We start from the raw sequence: 21538 nt of genomic DNA, 5'->3' as shown, positions 1-21538 counted from the left end.
AACCTGTACTGAATTCCAGGGCTGGAGGATACGTACAATTTGCATCTTAAAAGAATTGTGGAAGAACAATTCTTTAGTCCAAGGGTCGGCAACCCGTGGCTCTAGAGCTGCATGTGGCTCTTTTCATCCCTCGGGGCGGCTCCCTGTCGCTCAAAATATGCATCACAACTGCCAATGTGTGACACCCGCCAGCCCGCGATTGATTGAGCTTTTCAACCCCCAGTAGGTTTTGTGGCTCCCGGTATTTTTTTTGCTGTGGGAAACAGATCCAAATGGCTCTTTGAGTGTTTAAGGTTGTTCTGACCAAGACTTCCTGAGACTGTAATTAAGCACATGCTTAGTTAAAACAATTCTGGTTTAATTTCAACACTGGGAATTATGTTCATTCCCAGCCCGTAATGAGTCCCAAACAGTCCCCCGAGATAAGCACCCACCTTTCTCTCCTTTGAATTGCTGCCAACAACTAAAGTGCCAAATTAACTATAAAAAACCAACTGAAGTACAAAGTCCACACAGCTTCAGGGGTTAATCCAAACAAGTGAACCTTTGCTTCCTGCAAAGGTTTCTCTACCTTTGCACTTCCTTTATACCTTTGAGGAGGAGCAATCACCTCCCAGCCTTACTCCCAAGTCGCCCCTTTTGTCTTAGCTGCTCTTGCCTTCTGGCAGCTCTGTGCATACACATCCTGGGAACAGGCTCCCCTTGTTCCTCTGCCTCGCTGCTGCCAGACTCCGGAGGCTCTGGAATTAGCACTCCACTCCCAGATGGTCCTGTCCCCATCTCTGCATCGGACGCAGGACCCTCGTCCAAGTCCTCTCCAGACTCCCGGACAGTTCCCCGTTCTTCCCCACTGTCCGATTCTGCTGCCGTCTGCACAGGCTGCTGGCAAGCCACAACAAAGGTTGCTGACCCCTGCTTTAGACCAGCAGCTATCTTTTGGGCATTGGGGAACAGTTCCACCGAGAATTTTTTTTTTTCTGTGGACCAGAGGGTGCGTGGTTTTGCGTGCTGCCTGCATCCGGAGGATGGGGCTTCTCTTGTTTTGCGTGGCCTGGTTGCTGGTATGCCATGGCCCTGTGCCAGTCCCCAGTCCGGGGGGGTTGGGGACCCCAGCTTTAGACCATAATGGAAATAATAAAAGACTTGGGGAAATGACTCAGATCTTTCAAAAACCCTGGCAGCGATTTGTATGCGCTTAGAGAATAGAATAGAATTCTTTTTATTGGCCAAGTGTGATTGGACACACAAGGAATTTGTCTTGGTGCAAATGCTCTCAGGGTACATAAAAGAAGAGATAACATTCGTCAAGAGTCAAGAATCATCAGGTACAACACTTAATAATAGTCACAGCATACAATAAGCAATCAAATCATACTAGGAAACAGTCCATATAAATTGTAAGGATACAAGCGACAAAATTACAGTCCTACAGTCACAAGTGGGAGAGGATGGTTGATAGGAACAATGAGAAGATTAATAGTAATAGTAGTGCAGACTTTGTAAATAGTTGGACAGTGTTGAGGAAATTATTTGTTTAACCTACATCCATATGTTTCTGGGAATCAGTCCTTTGGAGCAGGCTCACATAAGATTGTCAGACCACTGCAAATCAATGAATTTAGTGCGTCAGTAGCTATCTAGAATATGAAACTTAACTCAGCAATCCTGGGCCTCTCCAATCCGAAAGGGAGGTTGATGTTGATTTGGCGTTTTGCTGCATCCAAAGATGCCTGGGAAATTCATAATAACTATCTTGGCGTCCAAGCAAAACGCAGAACCTGGAGGAAGGAAGGCTCCCATCAGCATCTCTTCCTCATCCAAATTGCGATAAGTTGTGTTCCTTCCAGACAATGCCGGTGCCGTTGCGGTCTCCTGGCTGTGGGTGCTGCTGCAGCTTAATACTCTGCAGCTTGTCCTTTTAAAAAACTATATATATATATTTAAATAAAAGAACAAAGGAAGCAAAGCTTGGCTCCAATTCTCCAGCATCTGTTCCAAGTTGATGCCAAGGGTGAATTGAACGATCTTGCTTTGGACAATCAAGATGGAGAAAGTTAGGAAGCAGCAGCAGTGGGTGTATTGGTCAATAATTCCCTTCTCTTGCCGTTGGGAGAGAGAAGGAACTGGCTAGAAGAAGCTGCTTATTTTGGAGAGGAATGTCTGGAGATTCTCAGTCATCTAGGCCAGGATTGTCCCAAAGATGCTTTTTTCAAGAGGCAACTAGACTTTCTGGGTTTTTCTTTGAAGACATTTCACTTCTCATGCAAGAAGATTCTTCAGCTCTGACTGGATGGTGGGGAATAGAAGGATTTTAGAGAGTGGTTGAGGCAGCTTCAACAGTTCCAAGAAGGCTCCACACCCTTTTGCACCACTCAGGTAAACAGATCAAACCTCCAAATGGCCTCAATGACCCTCTAAAAGGGTGCAAATGACCAGCTGTCTGCAAGGAGCATAAACCCTTCCATTCCCACCACTATCCAGTCAGAGCTGAAGAAGCTTCCTGGACGAGAAGCGAAATGTCTTCGACGAAGAAACAGAAAGTCCAATTGCCTCTTGAAAAAAGACTGGGGAGTTTGGAGAGGAAGGTGTGCAGATTTGCTTGGAAGAAACCCTACATAGACTCTGGCATTTAATCCTACCTGAGAATATAATAAGAATAAAAAGACCAGCCGTCCCAAACTTTCCATTTGACTAACTGGTCTAGGAGAACAACTGGTATTGAATTCCTACTTGTGGTTTTTGGTCCAGCTATTAAGCTCAATTTAGCCTTGATGAGAGGATAAAAGGTGGAGAGAAAGAAAACAGGGTTTGATTGATTGATTAACCGAGATAAATGCAGTCATGAGAATAGACTTAGGCCGTTCATCACTAGTTGCACCTTTGGTGCATGCAAAAATCAAGTAATTATCATCCGAGGGTCTTATTTGAGTATTTGATTTGATTGCTTATTGTACCCTATGACTATTATTAAGTGTTGTACCTGATGATTGACTCTTGATGAATGTATCTTTTCTTTTATGTACACTGAGAACATTTGCACCAAGGGAAATTCCTTTTGTGTCCAATCACACTTGGCCAATAAAGAATTCTATTCTATTCTATTCTATTCTATTCATCTCTATTCTATTCTATTCATCTCTATTCTATTCTATTCTATTCATCTCTATTCTAATTTAATCTCTGTTCTGTTCTGTTCTGTTCTATTCTATTCTATTCTAATCTATTCTATTCCATTCTATTCATTCCATTCTGTTCCATTCCATTCCATTCTATTCTAATCTCTGTTCTATTATTTTTTGTTCTATTCTGTTCTGTTCTAATCTAATCTCTATTCTATTTTCTGTTCTATTTTATTCCATTCCATATTTTCTATTCTATTCTATTCTATTCTATTCTATTCTATTCTATTCTATTCTATTCTATTCTATTCTATTCTACCTGTGCAAGATTGACTAGCAAAAGCACAATCGCTGGGATCAAATGAAGTGTGTGTGTGTGTGTGTGCGCACGCATGCTATTTCTGGGCTTTGGGGTGCAGAAAAGGAATGAGCTGAAATGTATTATGAGATCCCGCCCACATGTGGATTGAAGTGGGTGCAGAAAACTTGGGGGGGGGGAATCTATTATTATGTTGGTTTCGGGAGGACTCAGCTTACATAGGTGGGGGAGACCGATTTCCCCACCCCCCAAAAAATTATACAAAATTCAGTGCATCCCCCCCCCCAAAGGTGGCTTTTGGATATAGTAAAACAGAGCTGGAAGGGGCCTTGGAGGTCTTCTAGTCCAGCCGAGCCTACCACACCATGCTTCAGTTTCCCTTCAGGGTGGTGCTGTAGGACAGCATCAGACAAAGTGCAGCGCCAGGGTGGAGGACATCCGAATAAGCTTTTTAAAGTTTTTTTTTATTATTCTGGCTGAGCAACACAACGAAATGACGTCATGCGGAGAAACCACCGATTTGCAGTCTGTCCGGTATTACCAACCGACCAGACATTTGCCCTTGAAGCTTTCGGCTCTTTCCGGCCCCGTTCGGGCGCCTTCGGCCGCTCGCATTCCTTCCGCTTCGGGTTTTTCCGACGCTCCAGCTCCGCCCCCCCGCACCCCCAGCGTGCTTCGGCTTCTGCGGCCGGCTCTGCGGCGATGACGTCACCGCGGGCCATCTTATAAAGAGGGGCGTCGGCGCCGGCGGAGCGCAGTCGGTGTCTGAGGGGTTTGTGAGGAGGGGAGGATCCGCGCGTGGCGGACTGAGGAGAAGCGAGGTGTGGTGGGGGAGAGCGAGCGAGAGAGCCCTTCGAACCGACCCGGTGAGGATGAGGAGGAAGCGGGAGGACAGGGCGGCCGGGGAAGGCGGGGGGGCCGGGCGCGGGGCGGAAAGATGGGCGAGGCTTCAGAGCGCCCTCTTTAGGCGCCCTGGAGGAGCGCGCGCCTTCTGCGCCTGCGCCGGGTGGGCAGGTAAGGCGCTTTAGGTGTTTCAAAGCATCTTTTAAGGTTGCATTGCAGCCTGGCTCCTCTCCAGCGGCCCCAGGCCGGCTTTCCCACGGCGGGGGATGATGGGCTTTGGAATCTTTAAGGTATCCAAAGTCTGGAAAGCTGGATTTCATCCAGCCTTCTGCATTCAGAAAGGAAAGGGGGGAAACGCCCCAGCTTGTATATTAGGGACTCTTGTTCACACGATTTCTTACCTGCAGGTTAGGTTTCCCTGTTGCACACCCAGCTGGTTTGGGTTAACCATGACTGATGGACTCAAACCTGCCGTGCCTGGTGTTAAAATCATGGTTTACAATTGTATTCCTCCGGTTTCATTCAGTTCAAATGCGCAGGGGTTGATTTCACACGTCCAATTAAATACAAATATGGATTGCCTTATGGTCAAGCGCCCCTCCTGTAAACCTAGCTAGTAGTAGACTTTGCAAAGGAATAAGCATTTGGTAGTAAATTTTAATTTTTCAGGCAATATGCTTTCAATGAGAGGCTTTGAATGCATTGGGAGGGTGGGCTTTCCGTTCGTGTTCTTTGAGGGTTGTGTAGCTGCAGCATCCTAAGAATTTTGGCTTTGGAGCAAGGCATAATTTGAATTTGTGGCGATCAGGTTGCAGGGCAGTTGGAATGGGGAGTACATACCTCAGCCTTGGGAGTAAGATTTTGTGGGCAAGCGAGACTTGTCTTCCTCTGAAGAAGTAGGAAAGGAACTGGATTCCTGATCTGGGCATATAGTTCAGTGTAATCCTAATCAGTTTGTATATTGAACTGTTGTTGAGAACATCTTCCAAATGTGTGGAGGAAACAATATTTCCATTAAAATAATATTTATAGAAAGAAGGAGCAAAGAGAAACTGTAGCTATTTAAATGTTTTTATTTCCATTTAACCATTCTTGGGAGGAAATTGACAAAGCAGGCAGAACTGGAGGTCTGCTTGTTTCCTTGTATCCATCTCTTTTTTTTTTTTTTTTCAAAATATTGCAATTTCCACAATTGTAGGGTTATGTTGTGGTGGTTATTTCTCAGGTCATTGTCGTCTCCTTGTATGAATTTGATTTGTCATAGGCTTCTTAAAGACATGAACCCTATGGAATTATTTGCTAGGGGAAAAAGTTGAAAGCCCCAAATAAAATCCCATTTTGATTCCAGCCAATGGACAACCCAGCACATTAAAATTAAGTCTGCTACAGACAGGGAATCTTCAGATGAATTAAAATGCATTTTGGCTAGGAAAATGCTAAGGAACTTGAAATATTTTTCCCAACCCGACTGAAACAAACCCCTCTAATTGCTTAACCCTTCATTCCCTTATCAATCATGTACACACCAAACTTAATCTTTGCACTTCCTGCTAACCATCTGCCTCTCATCTGTCAGCCTTTTCCAGCGTATTGGCCGTGTATAAAATAAACTCTGTAGTTTATATTTTTCTAAGCCCTTCAGAGGCATTATAGAGCAGGGAGCATATATACATGTGTAAATATCTCTGGAGATTCTCATCTGATCCATGTTTGTGCCAAACATGCTTTTTTTTTCCCCCCCAAAAGACAACTGGACTTTCTTTGTTTTTTGTTTCTTTTCCTTTGAAAAGATTTTGCTTCTCATCCAAGAACTGAAGACTTGTTGAATTGAAGAGTTTCTTGGATGAGAAGCAGAACATTTTCAAAGGAAAAGAAACAAAGAAGTCAAGTTCTCTCTTGGAAATAAAGCACCTTTGGGATATATCGTACGTGGGTATTATTTCTGTCAAAAAGCACACTGAAGACGATAGCCCTCTTGTTTGAATTTGGAAAAGTAACATATTTTAACACTAGATGATATCCTAAATTCATCTGAGTTATGACATTCAGTCCCTTGTCCTTTGTAAGAGATCATTCTGTCCATAATTTATTAGTACAGTACTCTGCATCAGGGCTGCTTGCAAATCCTTAGCTGTGTATTGTCACCTTAGCTTTTCAGTCCTGCAAATTTTCCTCAAAACCTGAAATTGCATTGGGTTTGCTTTAAAAAAAAGAAAAGGATAAGGATGGGTGTGGTAGGTGCTGCATTGTTTTCCTGGGCTTGGTGGACTGGTTGTTCCTTCCACCCTTGGAAAGGATATGCACAACTGACCTTGTGTGTGTGTGTGTGTGTGTGTGGAGTGGGGGAGAGGCAGGATCCGCCCTGTGCAACAGCAGGAATTTCATTCAGATTCAATTATGGCCGGCAAATTAAACACGTCGCCCTTTCAAATGATCTGCCTTTTGCCCCCCCCACGAGCAAAGCGGGGATCCAGGCTTGAACAAGGCTAAACTTGTCATCCATCCGTTTGATTTTTATTTTTATTTTTTAAAAAGAAGGAAATATATATAAGAGAACGTTCACCTAACCTCGGATTTGCAGCAATGGCGTCCCACTGTTGTGTTAAACGCCCTCCGCTCTCTGCTAGGTTGGGCGGAATGGAATAGCAGGGCGAAGGAGGGGTTTTGCAGGCGAAGGGGGCAGTTCTCAGCAAAAGAGTTTCCCCCAAAGCAGGATTTTCAGGAAATTGGGCACCCTGGAAAATGAGCTGACTTTTTAAAAAGTGCCTGTATAAGAGCGCTAATGATGCTTAAAATGCCACAATTTTTAAAATGATTGTACAGCCTGTCATATTTCAAGATCTCTTGCATACAGAAAGAAAGGACTTGGGCTGGCATAAATCCTTTGTCCTTTATGCTTTATCAGAGTATATAATCCTCTACATTTAAAATAATTAATCAGTCCAGTTCTCTTAATTGCCTATCTCTGCACAGAATAAACCGACAGGATTTGAGGTGAGGTGTGTTGGCATATGTGTGCAGTGTATTTGGATTGCTGTTGATATAATACAGCTTGTTAGCCACACAATATCCTTATTCAGTGAAAATTCTGTTACATTAACCGATAGAATTATTTTAAGCCTTGCATTCTTTAATTTATTTGCTTTGAAACATGGGTTCCAGTTCAGCTACTTAATTTTATTTTATTTAGACTTTAGGGAGTGCCATTAGGGATAGACAGTGAGAATTAATTTCAAGCAAATCCAGTTAGGTAAGGTTCAATGTAGGTAGTGAATCAAACTGTAGTCTAGAATCTTCTGGCACAAGAACTTAAAGGATGCTACTAGAATATTCTAGGAAACATTTGTTTTGGAATTAAAAAGCTCAAGCAAAGCAATAAATCCAAATTAAAAAAATCAGTGATTTTGTAAAATCATGTTAAGATTTTTCAAAATTGTCTATGTTGGAATTAAACTTGGATTTATTTTGCACTTAGTTGTGCTGTGGAATAAAGTTCTGTCACATTGGTAAGAAACCCTAAATGAATTGACAGAAATAATAGAAGAATGTTGATCTAATAAAATTACAGTAGTGAGAAGCAGTTTTACTTTTTTTAAAAAAATAGTTAATTTTAACCAGGTAAAGGAGTTAGTAAGCATATAGGATGGGTTAATTTTCATGCAATTAATGTTTGAAAACGGCTGGTATTATGACAAAATAATATAGCAGCTTTATTATGGATTTAGCGTAGAATTAATAAAAACGTTATCTTGGTATCCCTCCTCCCTTTTAGACTCTGAACTCCTTCATCATGTTGTCGTCCTTTCGCAAAGTCAGAGCCCAGGTATTTGGAAATATGCATGTGGGATCACATTTTTCCTTGTTTGATGTACCTGCCCTTTTCGCCCTCATGACAAAGAGCATTTTCAACGCTCAGTTTTATTCTGTCTTTGGTGCATGGAGTGGAATCAGAATGCTTCAATATGCTTTTGTTTTTCCAAGCAATTTTTCTGGGTTTTCAATTAACATTTTACAATATATATAAATGGTCAGAATAGGAAAGAGGCAAAGTATTATCGGGTGCCCATCGATACAAACAAAATAAAGCCAGGGAAATTATATTTATGTATTTGGAGCAAATGAGCTGCAAATTCTGTGAATTCTAGATTCTGCATGTTTAGCATGTGTTTATCCATGCTGTGTAAGATTTTTCCTGGCGTGATTTAGCACAGAATGCAGTTTTTGCTAACCTCTGCATGATTATGACTAATTTAGAGGTGGGGGCATATTTTAAAAATGTACCCAAAGTTGCCACTTATTCATTTGATAGATAAATCTGAACGTTCTTTATTCTTTCAACTCAAACCATAAAAGATTTCAGAGTTGAGAGAGGCAAGATCTAATTCTACTTTATTTTGGTTGAAAGTCAAAGGCAGTAACTGAAGGTCATTACCCTTAAAATAGTGATGGAAACGAACAGCATATTTAGGGATTCTTGTGCATAAAAAGGAACAGTGTACCCCCCCTGGGCATTATGCTGGATTTTGGATGCTATTTTCACTTCTCTATTAAAGTACCTACTGTTAAAAGGTTGCGTTTTAGACAAAGTGATGAAATCGCAGATATTTGGGGTTTGATCATTTCCCGGTGCTTTGCTGCATGCTACCAAGGTTGGCCCTTCTTCCTGCTAAGATGGCAGGACATTAAAATGAAGATTCACGCTCGCCTGATTGATCCCCTCAAGGAGGATAAGAAGAACACTCAAGATGCTGTCAGCTGAAATCACGATAGACGTAGAAGGAAAAGGGGCTGGCTAGGTCAATAATTTATAGGCTGTCCAAATTTTGCCTCTGCCGCATGATACCTGCAATACAGAATTGCTCTTCCGCTCACAGAGACAGACTTCGATACCGACAGCTCATTTTTAATGCAGCTGAATCCCAAGTACCAAATTTACATTTGGCCTTTGGTGGAAGGTTATTTCAGCTTTCCTGGAATAATGAGGAATGCACGCCCATGCAGGGGGACGCCTGTTGGCATGTCAGTTCCGATTGTTCGGATGAGAAGGTAGTTAAAAAGGCGTTTTAAGTGTTTATCCTCAGGCTGGACAGGAGGCCTTCCAATGGTCCCCGAGGCAAGGTGGATTAAAAGGGAGCCCTGCTGACATTGTTCCTTTTGCACAAGGAAGGAATTTGCTTAGGGTAACTGGCAATAAATATTTCGCCTTGTCGTTGAAGGCACAACCGGTGTTTACGCCCGTGTGCCAGAGTGCATATATGCATAAGCTGCAGCAAAGTAGCTTTTTCTGTGCCTTCTTCTTGGTACAGGTGTTTACACCTTGTTGGGCTTTTAAACTAGATGCGACAGGTGACTCTTTCACCAAGAAAAGCTTCCTACAGTGGCAGCAAAAAGAAAAGTGAATTTCAGATTAGGGAAACGATTGAAAATAAAGCCCTTCAAAACTGCTTGTGTAAATCCTTGAGGCAACCAACCCTGCCTAGATTTAGGGTACACTTCCAGGATGTTAAAGAGATAGAAGCACATGTACACACACACACACACAAAATTTAGGAAGAAACACACACAGAAAATTTCATGTTGAAAAAGAACTAGGCATCGTGGCGGAGGTGTGCAGAAGAAAACACAGCAACACACAGATGCTAAAATGAAATATTTTTCTCTCTCTCTTAGACATAGAGCTTAGAAAAGGTATTATCTATGTGGCTGTAGCCTCTGGACAGGTAGAACAAAACCACTCACTTCACCTGGAAGCAGTTAAAACAGGAGGCTGGCACCCCACTTCTGGGGTGGTCTTGCTAAGTAAGCTCTTCCTATGTGGCTTAGGTTTTCCCTGGGCCATAGAATATACAGGATTCCAGTTTGGAGTAAGGGGTGGGTGGGAAATCCCATTACTTGGCCTGTGGCCTAAGCAGGGTTCTAAAACCCCTTTAATCCATCCATGTGGAACAGCTTTTCCTTTGTTGAATGGCAGTTGCTAGCATTATCGCTGTTGCATTGCAGAGGCTAAAAATACCCCTTGTTCAGCATTCTCTACCAGGTGCCTGGCATTCTTTTGTGTTTTAATTGCTTTGAAGGGGGATGTTCGCCAACATCCCTCCCTTTGCCCATCAGCCTCACATCTGCCCCATTGTTGTTTCGACAAAACCTCGGGGAGTGCACAATTTCCCCCCCCCCCCCAAAAAAAGCAAAAAGCCTCTTTAAAAGCAAAGAATTGACCGATTTCGAATTGCTTCTCTCTTCCAATCTGGAAGCTTTAGCTCTTTTTCCTGGCCTCTCCTTTGAAACGTTTGTGTAAACCCTTGTGGCAACCAAGGCTTTCCTAACCTACCCGTGTGCCAGGGCTCCAATTCCCATTAGCCACTGGGGAGGGTGAGAATCGGGAAGTCCAGCCTGTTTAGTGGGTTTGGGGGGGGGGTTTCCAGGGAGTTGACCAAAATAATAAGCCTTTGAATCCAGCTTCCCTCTCCAGCCTGGACGTTTCCGTCGGTCTCTCTGACCTTATCAGCAGAAGGCAGTTGCGTCGTTGGGCGGGGCCCGGTTTGTGTCCTGCGCAACAGAAAATGTGTGGAATGTGATGATGGCCCCTTTGCAAGTGTGTGTGTGTGTGTGTGTGAGTCGGAGAGCAAAGTCTGTTCTTCCCTTATCAACGCCCCAGAGAAGTGTGAAGAGAAAAAAAAAAACGGTCTCCATTTTGGGGTGTGGGGTAGTAGAGGACAAAAGATATGAATGCTTCCCAAGCCCCCGATAAATGGCTCGCTCCAGCGTCGGAGGCCCAGGCTGGCCAGCTTCGGGAGGGGTCATGCAGGCTGCATCGCTCTGCAGCACTGCCACTGCTGCGGTGGACAGGCTGCGCGTGTGATTCTCCAGCTTTGGCCAGACAAGAGCCCGGCTGATGTCAGCGAGTTGTGCGTGGAGGGTTTTTTTCTTCCTTCCTTCCTTCCAAAACTGTGTGTGTTTTGTTCCTGTGGAAAAAGAACAGCGCATTATTCCCACACTAACATCACTTCACTTCCAATTGACTTAGTTTTCTCCCTCGGCTTACAAAGGGAGCCTTTTTTTCTTTCTAGACACACACACACACACACACACACACACACACACACACACAGATTCCAGTTGAAGGGCAAGTTAGATTGTGCGACGTGAATAGCAAAAGAGGCGCGTTGTTTTGCAGCTCCCGGTCTGCACAGGCGCATGGGGCAGGGGACGAGAGCTTCTAGGCAGCCCTTGGTTTACAGCCGGTGGGGAATCCAAGGTACAGGTAGTCCTCAACAATGGTTTGTTTAGTGACCGAAGTTAACAACGGCACTGGAAAAAAATGGGACTTACGACCACTTTTCGCACAACCATTGCAAGCCTCCCTGCGGCAGGATATCAAAACCCAGGCGCTTGGCTCGTATTTATGACGGCGTCACGCCTGACCAGCAGAGTCGACGGGGGAAGGCAGATTTCACCTAATTACTAACCTAACTGCGGTGATTCACTTGAGGGCTTGTGGCCAGAAAGGACGGAGGAGGATGGGACCTGCAGCATTCCCTGCTTCCCTGCTCTGCTGGGTCGGGTAGATGTGACCGGCAAGAGTCGGTCCCTCAGATCACCTGGTCCCAAAGCCATGAAGGGCTTTAAAGGGGACAACCAGCACCTTGAATTGCACCCGGAAGCAAATCAGCAACTAATGCAACTCCCGCAGAAGAGGTGACAGATGCGCACACCGAGGTCTGCACAAAAACCATGCAGGCTGCTGCATTTTGCACCAACTGGAGCTTCCAGATGCTCTTCAAGGGCAGCCCCATGTAGAGCCCGTTGCAATAATCAAGACGGGAAGTGACCAGGGCATGAGTGACTGAGTAGGGACCGCTGATCCAGGAAAGGGCGTAACTGATGCACAATCCGCCGTTGTGCAAAGGCCACAACCCCGCCACCTGCTCTTTGAGCAGGAGTCATTTGAGTCCAGGAAAACCCCGAGATTACGCGCAGGGTCTGTTTGGGGTAGTGCCACCCCATCCATGGGCGGTCGTAGGTGGAGGACTCCCTGTATTCTCTCCTGGTCTTCACGGGTACCTTTTGCCTTCCAGAGGATGGATCCCACGGGCGTAAAAGTGCTGGAAACAGCCGAGGACATCCAGGAGAGGCGGCAGCAGGTTTTGGATCGGTACCACCGGTTTAAGGAGCTCTCCACGTTGAGGCGCCAGAAGCTTGAAGATTCCTACCGGTTCCAGTTCTTCCAGCGGGACGCAGACGAGCTGGAGAAATGGATCCAGGAGAAGCTGCAGATCGCCTCTGATGAAAGCTACAAAGACCCTTCGAATCTGCAGGTAAGGACCTCCTCAGGTGTGGGGTGGAAGCAGCTGAGGTATCACAGGAAAGCTCTGCGCAGAACTGATGAGGCCTACATTTTATATATATATATATATCTATATATTCCCCCCTCCCCAGGGAAAACTGCAAAAGCACCAAGCCTTTGAGGCTGAAGTGCAGGCCAATTCTGGAGCCATCGTTAAGCTGGACGAGACGGGGAACCAGATGATCAATGAGGGGCATTTTGCCGTGGAAGTCATCCGGGTGAGTGTGGATGGCCTCCAGCAATCTTCTTTCAGGTCTGAATCGCGGAGGGTGGATCTGCCCGGCTGAACTGGGCTGAAAGCAGCCGATGAATAATCGAAAACCCAGCAGTAAAAATCCACTCTTGTCTGGTTGCCTTTGCGGAAGACGTTTTAATGCCGAGCGTTGAATTTATCCCTCCCGACCAAGAAATAAAGGGAGATTAGCCTAGATCTGTTTTGAGCTATTTAGCTCTCATCAGCTAGCCCTGCGGGGGGGTCAAACTGAAGGCCCAGGGGCCCCATCCAGCCCACCGGGGCACTTAGATCTGGTCCGTGGGGGGCCACCTTGGAAACAGCGAAGGGCCCACGGTGCTTCTGCCAGCAAAAATGGAACTTGGGAGCCACCACAGGCACCCCTGAATCGAGCGATATCAAGCTGGCCATGCCCACCCCCGGAGGTCAAACACAACCCTAATGTGGCCCTCAATGAAATCGAGTTTGATTCCCCCTTTCTGGGGTTCAAACCCAGGCGACTTGTCCATTAGGTAGGCATATTAACCTCTAAGCCACAGGCTCTCGCTTTGTCGGCTACACCAGGGGAGAGATTAAATGGGGTTGTTTTTTCCCCCCGATGGGACCGGTCTATCAAACGGAAGCGACGTGCTCTGTCCCATATTAGGGCCAGGTTGCCCTCATAGACCGGTCTCATGGGGGAAAAAAACCAAAAACACTTTTAGTGCCCAGGTTTCCCTGACAAGGCTCTCTCCTTTCTAACTCTAATTATGGAGAAGCCCACGGGCTTTCTTTGGTTGAAGCCCACGTTCAGAAGAGCCACCTCTCGGTATCGTTCACAAGTTACATGGCCAGCAAAGCCCAGCTTCTCCCAACTTATGAATGGGCGGTGGGTGGTAGCTCTGGGGACATTTTTCGTTCTCTCTGCCATGGTAATCTGTCTGTTCAGTCTTTCACCCCTTACAGGACTGCCCAGCGCCCAATAGTCACCACCACCCAGGTTGGGGCCCACATACGAGTAGGTGGCTATGTGGGTGGTGTGTTGTAGTGGTTTCTTTTTCTTTTTTTTTTGAACTCTTGTTCTTTGAATGCCTCTGTGGTTTTTTCCCCCCTCTGAATTCAGCTGTGCCTCTCTCGTTTCCCTTCAGTTGGAGAATTCCTCTGCATGGCACACACACACACAAAAAACATGTCTCTTTTCATACGAATGGCACCCCGGACTGCATCCTGACACGTATTCCTTAATATCATGTGTACCCTCCCTTGGGTCTCCTTCCCTCCCTCCTCCCCCAAAGAGACCCTCTGAGATTTAAAAACCCAGAGACAAGAGGGAAGGGTGGAAAAATGTCGATTTTAGGTTCAGCAACATCTCAACTGTAATGAAACAAACTTCCCTTTCATTCCTGCTGTTTACCTAACGATGCCATTAGGCAAGCAATGTCTTTTAGGTCACGTCCCATTTGCACTTGACAATACTTTACACAATTGATGTAAATCAATGTCAACCATTTGCATAAGGGCTTCCTTATGCAAATCAGCCCAAGGGTGGACACTCTTGGTCATGAAGGAAATTCTTCCACCCAATTTGTCTAGGGAAATGAGGCTTTCCCCTGAACCTCAAACCACAAAGGGCATCCTTGCCTATCCTAATTTTCCCGGCCATGCTAAGGGTCCAAAAGGGCTTAAAAACCATTGCAGATCACAAAACCCCAGAGTGCCCTTTTAACACTCACCTGAATATTACTCAGAATAGGAGGGAACCTCCTCCCATGACAAAGTCAATGTCCTATGATGACCTGGGGTGTGGTACAAAGGCAAACCAATCACATAAGTAAGAAGAGTCCCTTTAGTACCTCCAACTTTGCCCCCAATGTCCAGGTTACCTTCGGCTGGAGAAAAAACTCTCCCAAGGACAGCCTTTAAGCAGAGGAAATTCAGTCCGAAAACAAAGTATATACAAACTGTAACTAAAAATCCACACAAACCACACTGAAATAATTAACTTGACGGGGCAGGAGAAGGAATTGCAGACTTGAAAGGCCAGCAAAACACACGCAGTTGGGAAGACACCTCTATGACACCAGATAATTCATGATTTGCTCTCAACAGTTGGCTGTGCTCAGCTTCCCTTTTTAAACACTGTGTTCCCAGCTGCAGCTAATGAAGGGTATCAGGGCCCTTTCCTCCCCCGTAAGCCATGCAACCCACATTGCTCTCTTCTCCGTTCCTCCCTGCGTGCCCTAGGAGGAAGAGCGGGTGGGCCTGGGTCTTCCTCTGAATTCCCTCTCCCTTGCTCTACCTCTCCCCGGCTCTGCCCAGCCGGCCTTTGCCCTTCCCTAGTTTCCTCCACAGCCAACGGAGCCACACTCCCACTTCCTGTCAGCTGCTTGGCCTCCCCCTCCAAATCAGATTCCGACAGGAGCATGACATGTCTTCAGAACTTCCTCATCATTTCACAGACACGATCCTGAGCTATGTCTCCCCTCCCTGAAATACGATGTCAGGATGCGGGGAACTTTCCAGGCATGTTCTGGTGGCTGATTTGTTTCCAGCAAGAAACCTTTGTTCTTGCCCTCTGCGGATTATCCGAGAGGAAGTTTAGACCCACCTCGGCCTCAAGCAACGGCTTGCTTGGAGGTTTGCTTTGGACCCTCATTTGTCTGTAGCAGTATAAGGTCTCCTGCCAGAGCAGAGAGGGTTGGACTAGGAGACCTCTGAGGGTCCCTTCCAACTCTATTGAGTTTCCCCTTTGAGCAACGTACCGTGACAACTTACAAACGTTAAAACCGCATACTTTCAACAGGTCTGCCTGTGTCAAAGAGAGACCTCTCTAATCTGGCTTTAATTGATGTTCCCAGAACAGAGGACTGTTGCCAAGTAAAACAGGTTGATGCTTTGTGTTTGCAAGTGGTTGCTTGATGGATGGTGTTTCCCCCGGGTTTTTTTTTCTCTCTCTCTCTTCACCTTCCACAAGAGTCTGTTGACTTTGCCAATATTTTGGTTCCCTCCTTAAAATCCTGAATTCAGGCCGCAGAGCTGCCTTGTAGCATTTGGTGAGCACTGAGCTGTGGTGGCGCAGTGGTTAGAATGCAGTACTGCAGGATAATTCTGCTGGCTGCCAGCTGCCAGTAGTTCAATCCTGACTGGCTCTTACCCTATCTATCTATCTATCCTCCCTCCCTCCCTCCCTCTCTCTCTCTATCATCAGCTGTGGTGGCGTAGTAGTTAGTATTCAGTATTTCAGGCTAACTCTGCCCATTGCCAGCAGTTCGAACCTGACTGGCTCAAGGTTCATTCAGCCTTCCATCCTTCTGAGGTTGGTAAAATGAGGACGCAGATTGTTGGGGGCAAGAGGCTGATTCTTTAAATTGCTTAGAGTGGGCTGTAAAGCACCGTGAAGCGGTATATAAGTCTAAGGGCTATTGCTATCTATTTCTATGTCTGTCTGTCTGTCTATCATCTATCTATCATATCTACTGTATATATCTATATCTAAGAGTTGTGGTGGCACAGTTATTAAAATGCAGTACTGCAGGCTAACTCTGCCCATTGCCATTAGTTCAAGCTGATCAGAGCTCAAGGTTGATTCATCCTTCCATCCTTCCGAGGTGGGTAAAATGAGGACCCAGATTGTTGGGGGCAAGAGGCTGACTCTGTAAACCGCTTAGAGAGGGCTATACAGCACAGTGAAGCGGTATATAAGTCTAAGTCCTATTGCCATTGCTGTTTTGTTTATGAGGAGCCTGTACAGCTCAGCCCGAAGTAAAAATATATTCACGTTAAATCGGCTCATATGAGCAACTTTTGTGTGTGTGTGTGTGTGTGTGTGTGTCTAAGGCAAGTCATGGTTATTGTCGTCCTTCTTCCCCAGAGTCGACTGCAGGAGCTTCACCGGATGTGGGAACTGCTTCTGGAGAAGATGCGAGAGAAAGGGGCCAGGCTGTTCCATGCCCAGAAGCTGGTGCAGTACTTACGAGAATGCGGGGATGTGTTGGATTGGATCAATGACAAGGTCTCTGCGTCAACAGCCCTTCCTGGACTTAGTTGTTTCGTTTTTTTACTTTGAAGGTCTAATGGGAGAAAACAAGGGAACAACATTATTTGAAAATACCAGTCTGGTTATCAACAATCAAGGCATTTATACCTCTCAAATGTTTTTAAAATGGAACATATTGTTAGATCCAATGATGTTTTCAACGAATGGGGTGAACTCAAAACAAGAACTTAATGAGAACAGTGAAAGTTAAAATGGTGTAGGTTCTCCTGCTTGAGAGAACAGGGGGCTGGACTAGAAGACCTCCAAGGTCCCTTCCAGCTCATTCTATTCTAAATAAGATAGTTCCGTTTGAAGTTACAACAGCACTGAAAAAAGGGACTCATGACCGTTGTTCACACTTAACAACTGTTGAGGTTGCATTCCGATGGTCACATGTTCAAAATCTGGCAACTGACTTATGTTTACAGAGTCCCAGGATCAGTTGCGGAGTCCCGGGATCGTTTGATCACTTTTTTTTTTGCAATTTCCTGACCTGCAAAGTCAACGGGGGATCCAGGTTCCCTTAGCGACCCTATTGCTGATGTAACCTCAGCAGTGATTCCCTTTACAAGGGTGCGCAGGAAAGGCCATAAGACGAGGCGAAGTTCACTCAACGAATGCCTCTCTTGGCGGCAGAAATTTGGGGATCGATTGTGGTGGTCCGTCAGGGGCTTAACTGTGTTTCATTGGGGAAGCAGAATTGTGCTTTTAAAGAAGCGAAGGATAAGGATAAGTAGCAGGTTTGGGAGATCCACTGGCCTTGATTTAAATCTGGGACGGAACCAGGAAACTGATTAACAAAGGGGAAACATTTTCTCAATGTTCCAATAGAACACCTGGCTAGCTTACCCTATTTCCCCGAAAATACGACCTACCCTGAAAGTAAGCCCTAGCTTGATCCTTACACGTGTGCCCTATATAAGCCCTACCCCCAAAATAAGCCCTAATTAAGACCCTGCCCACTCCAGAGTGCACAAGTAAAAATTAAGCTAGGGTGCAGATGCAGGTGGTGGAGCTGCCCTACTCCTTATCTTTGGACAGGTGTAGCCGGGCCTCGCACACCCCGACACCTGCCTTGCCGATCCATTTCTTCTGCAGCCGGCAAGGCTGGCCAGGTTTTCCTGAAAGCCTCTGGAACTGGTAACAAAGCTCTGGATCGATCCAGAGCTCTGTTATTGGCTTCAGGAAAGCCTTGCCGCCCACAGAAGAAGTTCCTGAAGGCCTCTTGACAGCGAAAAGGAGGCCTGGGGGGTGTTGTATGCTAGTGAGGTTAGTCAGTGGATGGCATCCCCTGAAAATAAGACCTGGTGCCTTTTTTGGTGGCAAAAAAATGATAAGACAGGGTCTTATTTTTTGGGGGGGGGGAATGGTAGCTTACTCACTATCTAGAATCAATCTTCCAACACTGAATTCAAGATTCCCTCTTCCAATCTACAGCTCTTTTTCAGAAGAGAAGGTCTTAACTCTCTCAGACCCTTTAAAAGCTCACCAAGCGCTGCCACTGCGGACCAGTTATCCCGGTCTGTTCCTCTCCTAGCCTGCTGACCGAGCTTTTCGTCGTTGTTGTTCCCAGGAGGCCATTGTAACCTCGGAGGAGCTGGGCCAGGACCTTGAGCACGTGGAGGTGTTGCAGAAGAAGTTTGAAGAGTTCCAGACGGACCTGGCAGCCCACGAGGAGAGGGTGAACGAAGTGAACCAGTTTGCCAGCAAGTTGATCCAGGTCAGACACTCGAGCGATGGTGGGAGCCGCTGGCATGGGTGGGCTGCTTAGATCCTGTGTGTTTTGACCTAGGCTTCCCCGACAGCACGAAGCCGACTCCTTGTCTCGACAAAAGCCCTTTTATTTAGTTTACAGTGAATTCCTCTCCAGCAAAATCCCGGCCAACTGTCTTTCAAGAGATTCCACAATTACAGACCTTTATCGGGCTTGGAGAGTTGCCAGGCCGATATCTTTCAGATGCCGCATTGTAGCAGACAATAATTAGCAAGAACGCACAAACAGATCTTCACCCAAGTGAACAAATTGTCTCCTCCAAAACCCCACTTTTTCGCTCCTCTTTTATTCCCTCTGGGAGGAGCCACTCACTGTCCACCTGTGGCTTTACTCCCGAGTCGACCCTTGTTCCTTAGCTGTTCCCTTCTTCTGGCAGCTCTGTGCATGCGCACACTGGGAACAGGCTCCAGCTGCTCTTCTTCCCCACTGATCTCCGACTCTGAAGGCAGCGGATACCTGTCGGATGGCCCTGGCCCCATCTCTGCCTCCGACACAGAGCCCTCATCAGAGCCTTCCCCAGACTCCAGGACTGGCCCATGCTCCTCCCCAACCTCCTCACTCTCCGAGTCTGCTGCCAGCTGATGGGCCACAACACTGCGGCCTTGGGCATTTGACTTTCATCTTGCCACACCTCCCTGAAACTTTAATGTGAAATGTTTCTAGTGCACCTGCAACCATGCAGAAAGTGCTTATTCCAGTTGGGGCTGGGCTTTTGGCCCAGTAAGCATGCCCTGCCTTGCCCTGCCCATGTCTTGGAGTCAATACTTTCCACCTGTAATATTAACCCTTTAGGTTAACCCTGTCTTTAGTTCACCTGAAGGCTAAATATGGCATTACTATAGCTATATATTTTTAAAGGAATACTTACCTTACCTATCACACCATCCATTCTGCTTTCCGTCATTCCTAAGGAACATGGAGCTCCTTAGCTGCTTTTTTGCGGCTAGAAACTTCTGAAGTGCCTCATTGTAGCATGGCCATTTTTCTGTGCCCTTCTCAAAATGACAAAACAAAACAAAACACCCGTGTTTCCTGACCTCTGAAAGGGATTTAAGGCAGCCCTACCCCACCCAACTTGGCACTTCTCTTGTCCCGCACGTTAAGGATTTAAAGGGTGTGAATCCAGGAACACAAACTGGGAGTGGGTGGACGGGGGGAATGGTTCTACAGCGGATAGTAGCTCTGTGACCAAGTGTCAAGATTGCTTCTGTCAACCCTTAATGGTTTTCAACTTGCCAATGGACTGGTGGGCAGGGAAGGGGGGAATGGAATGCCGAGAATGTACGCGGAGATCGTGAGAGCATGGAAACCATCAAGGTCACCCCTGCAGGTGTTGGAGAAAGAGAGGGACTGTTCCCACAACAAACAAGACGTCTCGTAATTAGACCAGGGGTGTGGAGAAGGGGGAAGCTATTCTTTAACTAGGCAAGCATCTGTGCGGGAAAACCAGAACTGATTTTCTTTCATCGGTACCAAAACGGCGTACCCAAATAAAGTTTTTTACTTTTGGGAATTCAAAGCTTGCGAGAGTGTTTCCTTACTTTGGGTTCACTAGTCGGGACAGCTGACACCCAAGTCCAAAGCATTTCCAGGACATGGGCGGAAGATGTAACAAATTCTGGTATTAGTCCCCTTTGTGGAACGATTGAGATTTGGGTGCCAGGCAGTAAGCCGTTGGCTTTCCGATCGTGAAAGAACCACCCAAAGATTCTCCGCTCTCCCCTTTCTAGGAACAGCACCCGGAAGAGGAGCTGATTACGTCTAAGCAGGATGAAGTCAACACAAGTTGGCAGCGGCTGAAAGGACTGGCTCTTCAGAGGCAGGGGAAGCTGTTCGGCGCCGCCGAGGTGCAACGATTTAACAGGTATGAGTTTGACCGGTTGGGTTGACGCAATTAAAAATGGCCGCCTGCCTGAGTTTTTGCACGAAAACGATAGAATAGAATAACAGAGTTGGAATGGACTTTGGAGATCTTCTAGTCCAGTGATCCCCAACCTTTTGGCGCCGCGCCCGGTACCGGCATCAGCTGGGCGCCGCGGCCCGGTCACGGCATCAGCTGGGCGCCGCCATCTTTTTTGATGAAAAGTGCTTCCGGTGACCTCACGGAAGCACGTTTTCATCGAAAATGGCGCCATCGCCGTGAGCTTTTCCGGGTAGAAATGGCTTTGTACCGGAAAAGCTCACGGAAGTGCTGGCGCCGCCATCTTTTTGATGAAAGCGTGCTTCCGGTGAGCTTTCTACCGGAAAAGCTCACGAGCGCTGGCGCCGCCATCTTTTTGATAAAACGTGCTTCCGGTGAGCTTTCTACCGGAAAAGCTCACGGAAGCACTTTTTCATGAAAAAGATGGCGGCTCAGCAAGCCGCGCCCGGTAGGAGTTGTTCCGCGCCCGGTACGTCCGCGGACCAGTGGTTGGGGACCCCTGTTCTAGTCCACCCCTGCTTAGGCAGGAAACCTATATCCTTTCCGACAAATGGTTATCCAGTCTTTTCTTAAAAACTTCCAGTGTTGGAGCATTTACACCTTCTAGAGTTAAGCCATTCCTCTGATTAATCTCACTGTCAGGAAATTTCTCCCTAGTTCTAAGTTGCTTCTCTCCTTGATTAGTTTCCACCCGTTGCTTCTTCTCCTGCCCTCAGGTGCTTTGGAGAATAGCTTGACTCCCTCTTCTTTGTGGCAGCCCCTGAGATACTGGAACACTGCTGTCATGTCTCCCCTAGTCCTTCTTTTCATTAAACTAGACATACCCAATTCCAGCAACCATTCTTTACATGCTTTATAAAATCATCAGGTGTTGAGAAAGTAACGTTAACCAGAGATGAGTTTGTCCCTTCTGTGTCTCCCTCATAAAAAATTCTTTCTTGGGATATAAATAAAGCCACAGAGGGACTATC

General features: G+C 46.3%; 1 protein-coding gene across 11 annotated transcripts in view; it reads left to right on the top strand.

Annotated features, from left to right (window-relative positions):
• The first annotated feature begins 4153 nt into the window (after positions 1-4153).
• SPTAN1 (spectrin alpha, non-erythrocytic 1) overlaps positions 4154-21538 on the top strand; it is a 75467-nt gene continuing 58082 nt past the window's right edge. For 7 of the 11 annotated variants that reach the window (XM_087944048.1, XM_087944044.1, XM_087944047.1 and 4 more), the window contains exons 1-7: positions 4194-4304; positions 8054-8104; positions 12357-12596; positions 12718-12843; positions 16708-16848; positions 18446-18592; positions 20377-20510. In XM_087944048.1, the coding sequence (XP_087800174.1) occupies positions 8072-8104; positions 12357-12596; positions 12718-12843; positions 16708-16848; positions 18446-18592; positions 20377-20510 (821 nt within the window). In that variant the 5' untranslated portion in view covers positions 4194-4304; positions 8054-8071. Of the gene's footprint in view, positions 4305-8053; positions 8105-12356; positions 12597-12717; positions 12844-16707; positions 16849-18445; positions 18593-20376; positions 20511-21538 lie in introns of all 11 variants that reach the window. The other 4 variants (XM_087944049.1, XM_087944046.1, XM_087944041.1 and 1 more) reach the window with 2 other exon arrangements.

This window comes from Notechis scutatus, chromosome 15 (genome assembly GCF_049901735.1).
Source record: "Notechis scutatus isolate UNSWTSFEM ecotype Mainland chromosome 15, rNotScu1.2, whole genome shotgun sequence".
NCBI lineage: Eukaryota > Metazoa > Chordata > Lepidosauria > Squamata > Elapidae > Notechis > Notechis scutatus.
This window is presented reverse-complemented; position numbering and strand designations above follow the sequence as displayed.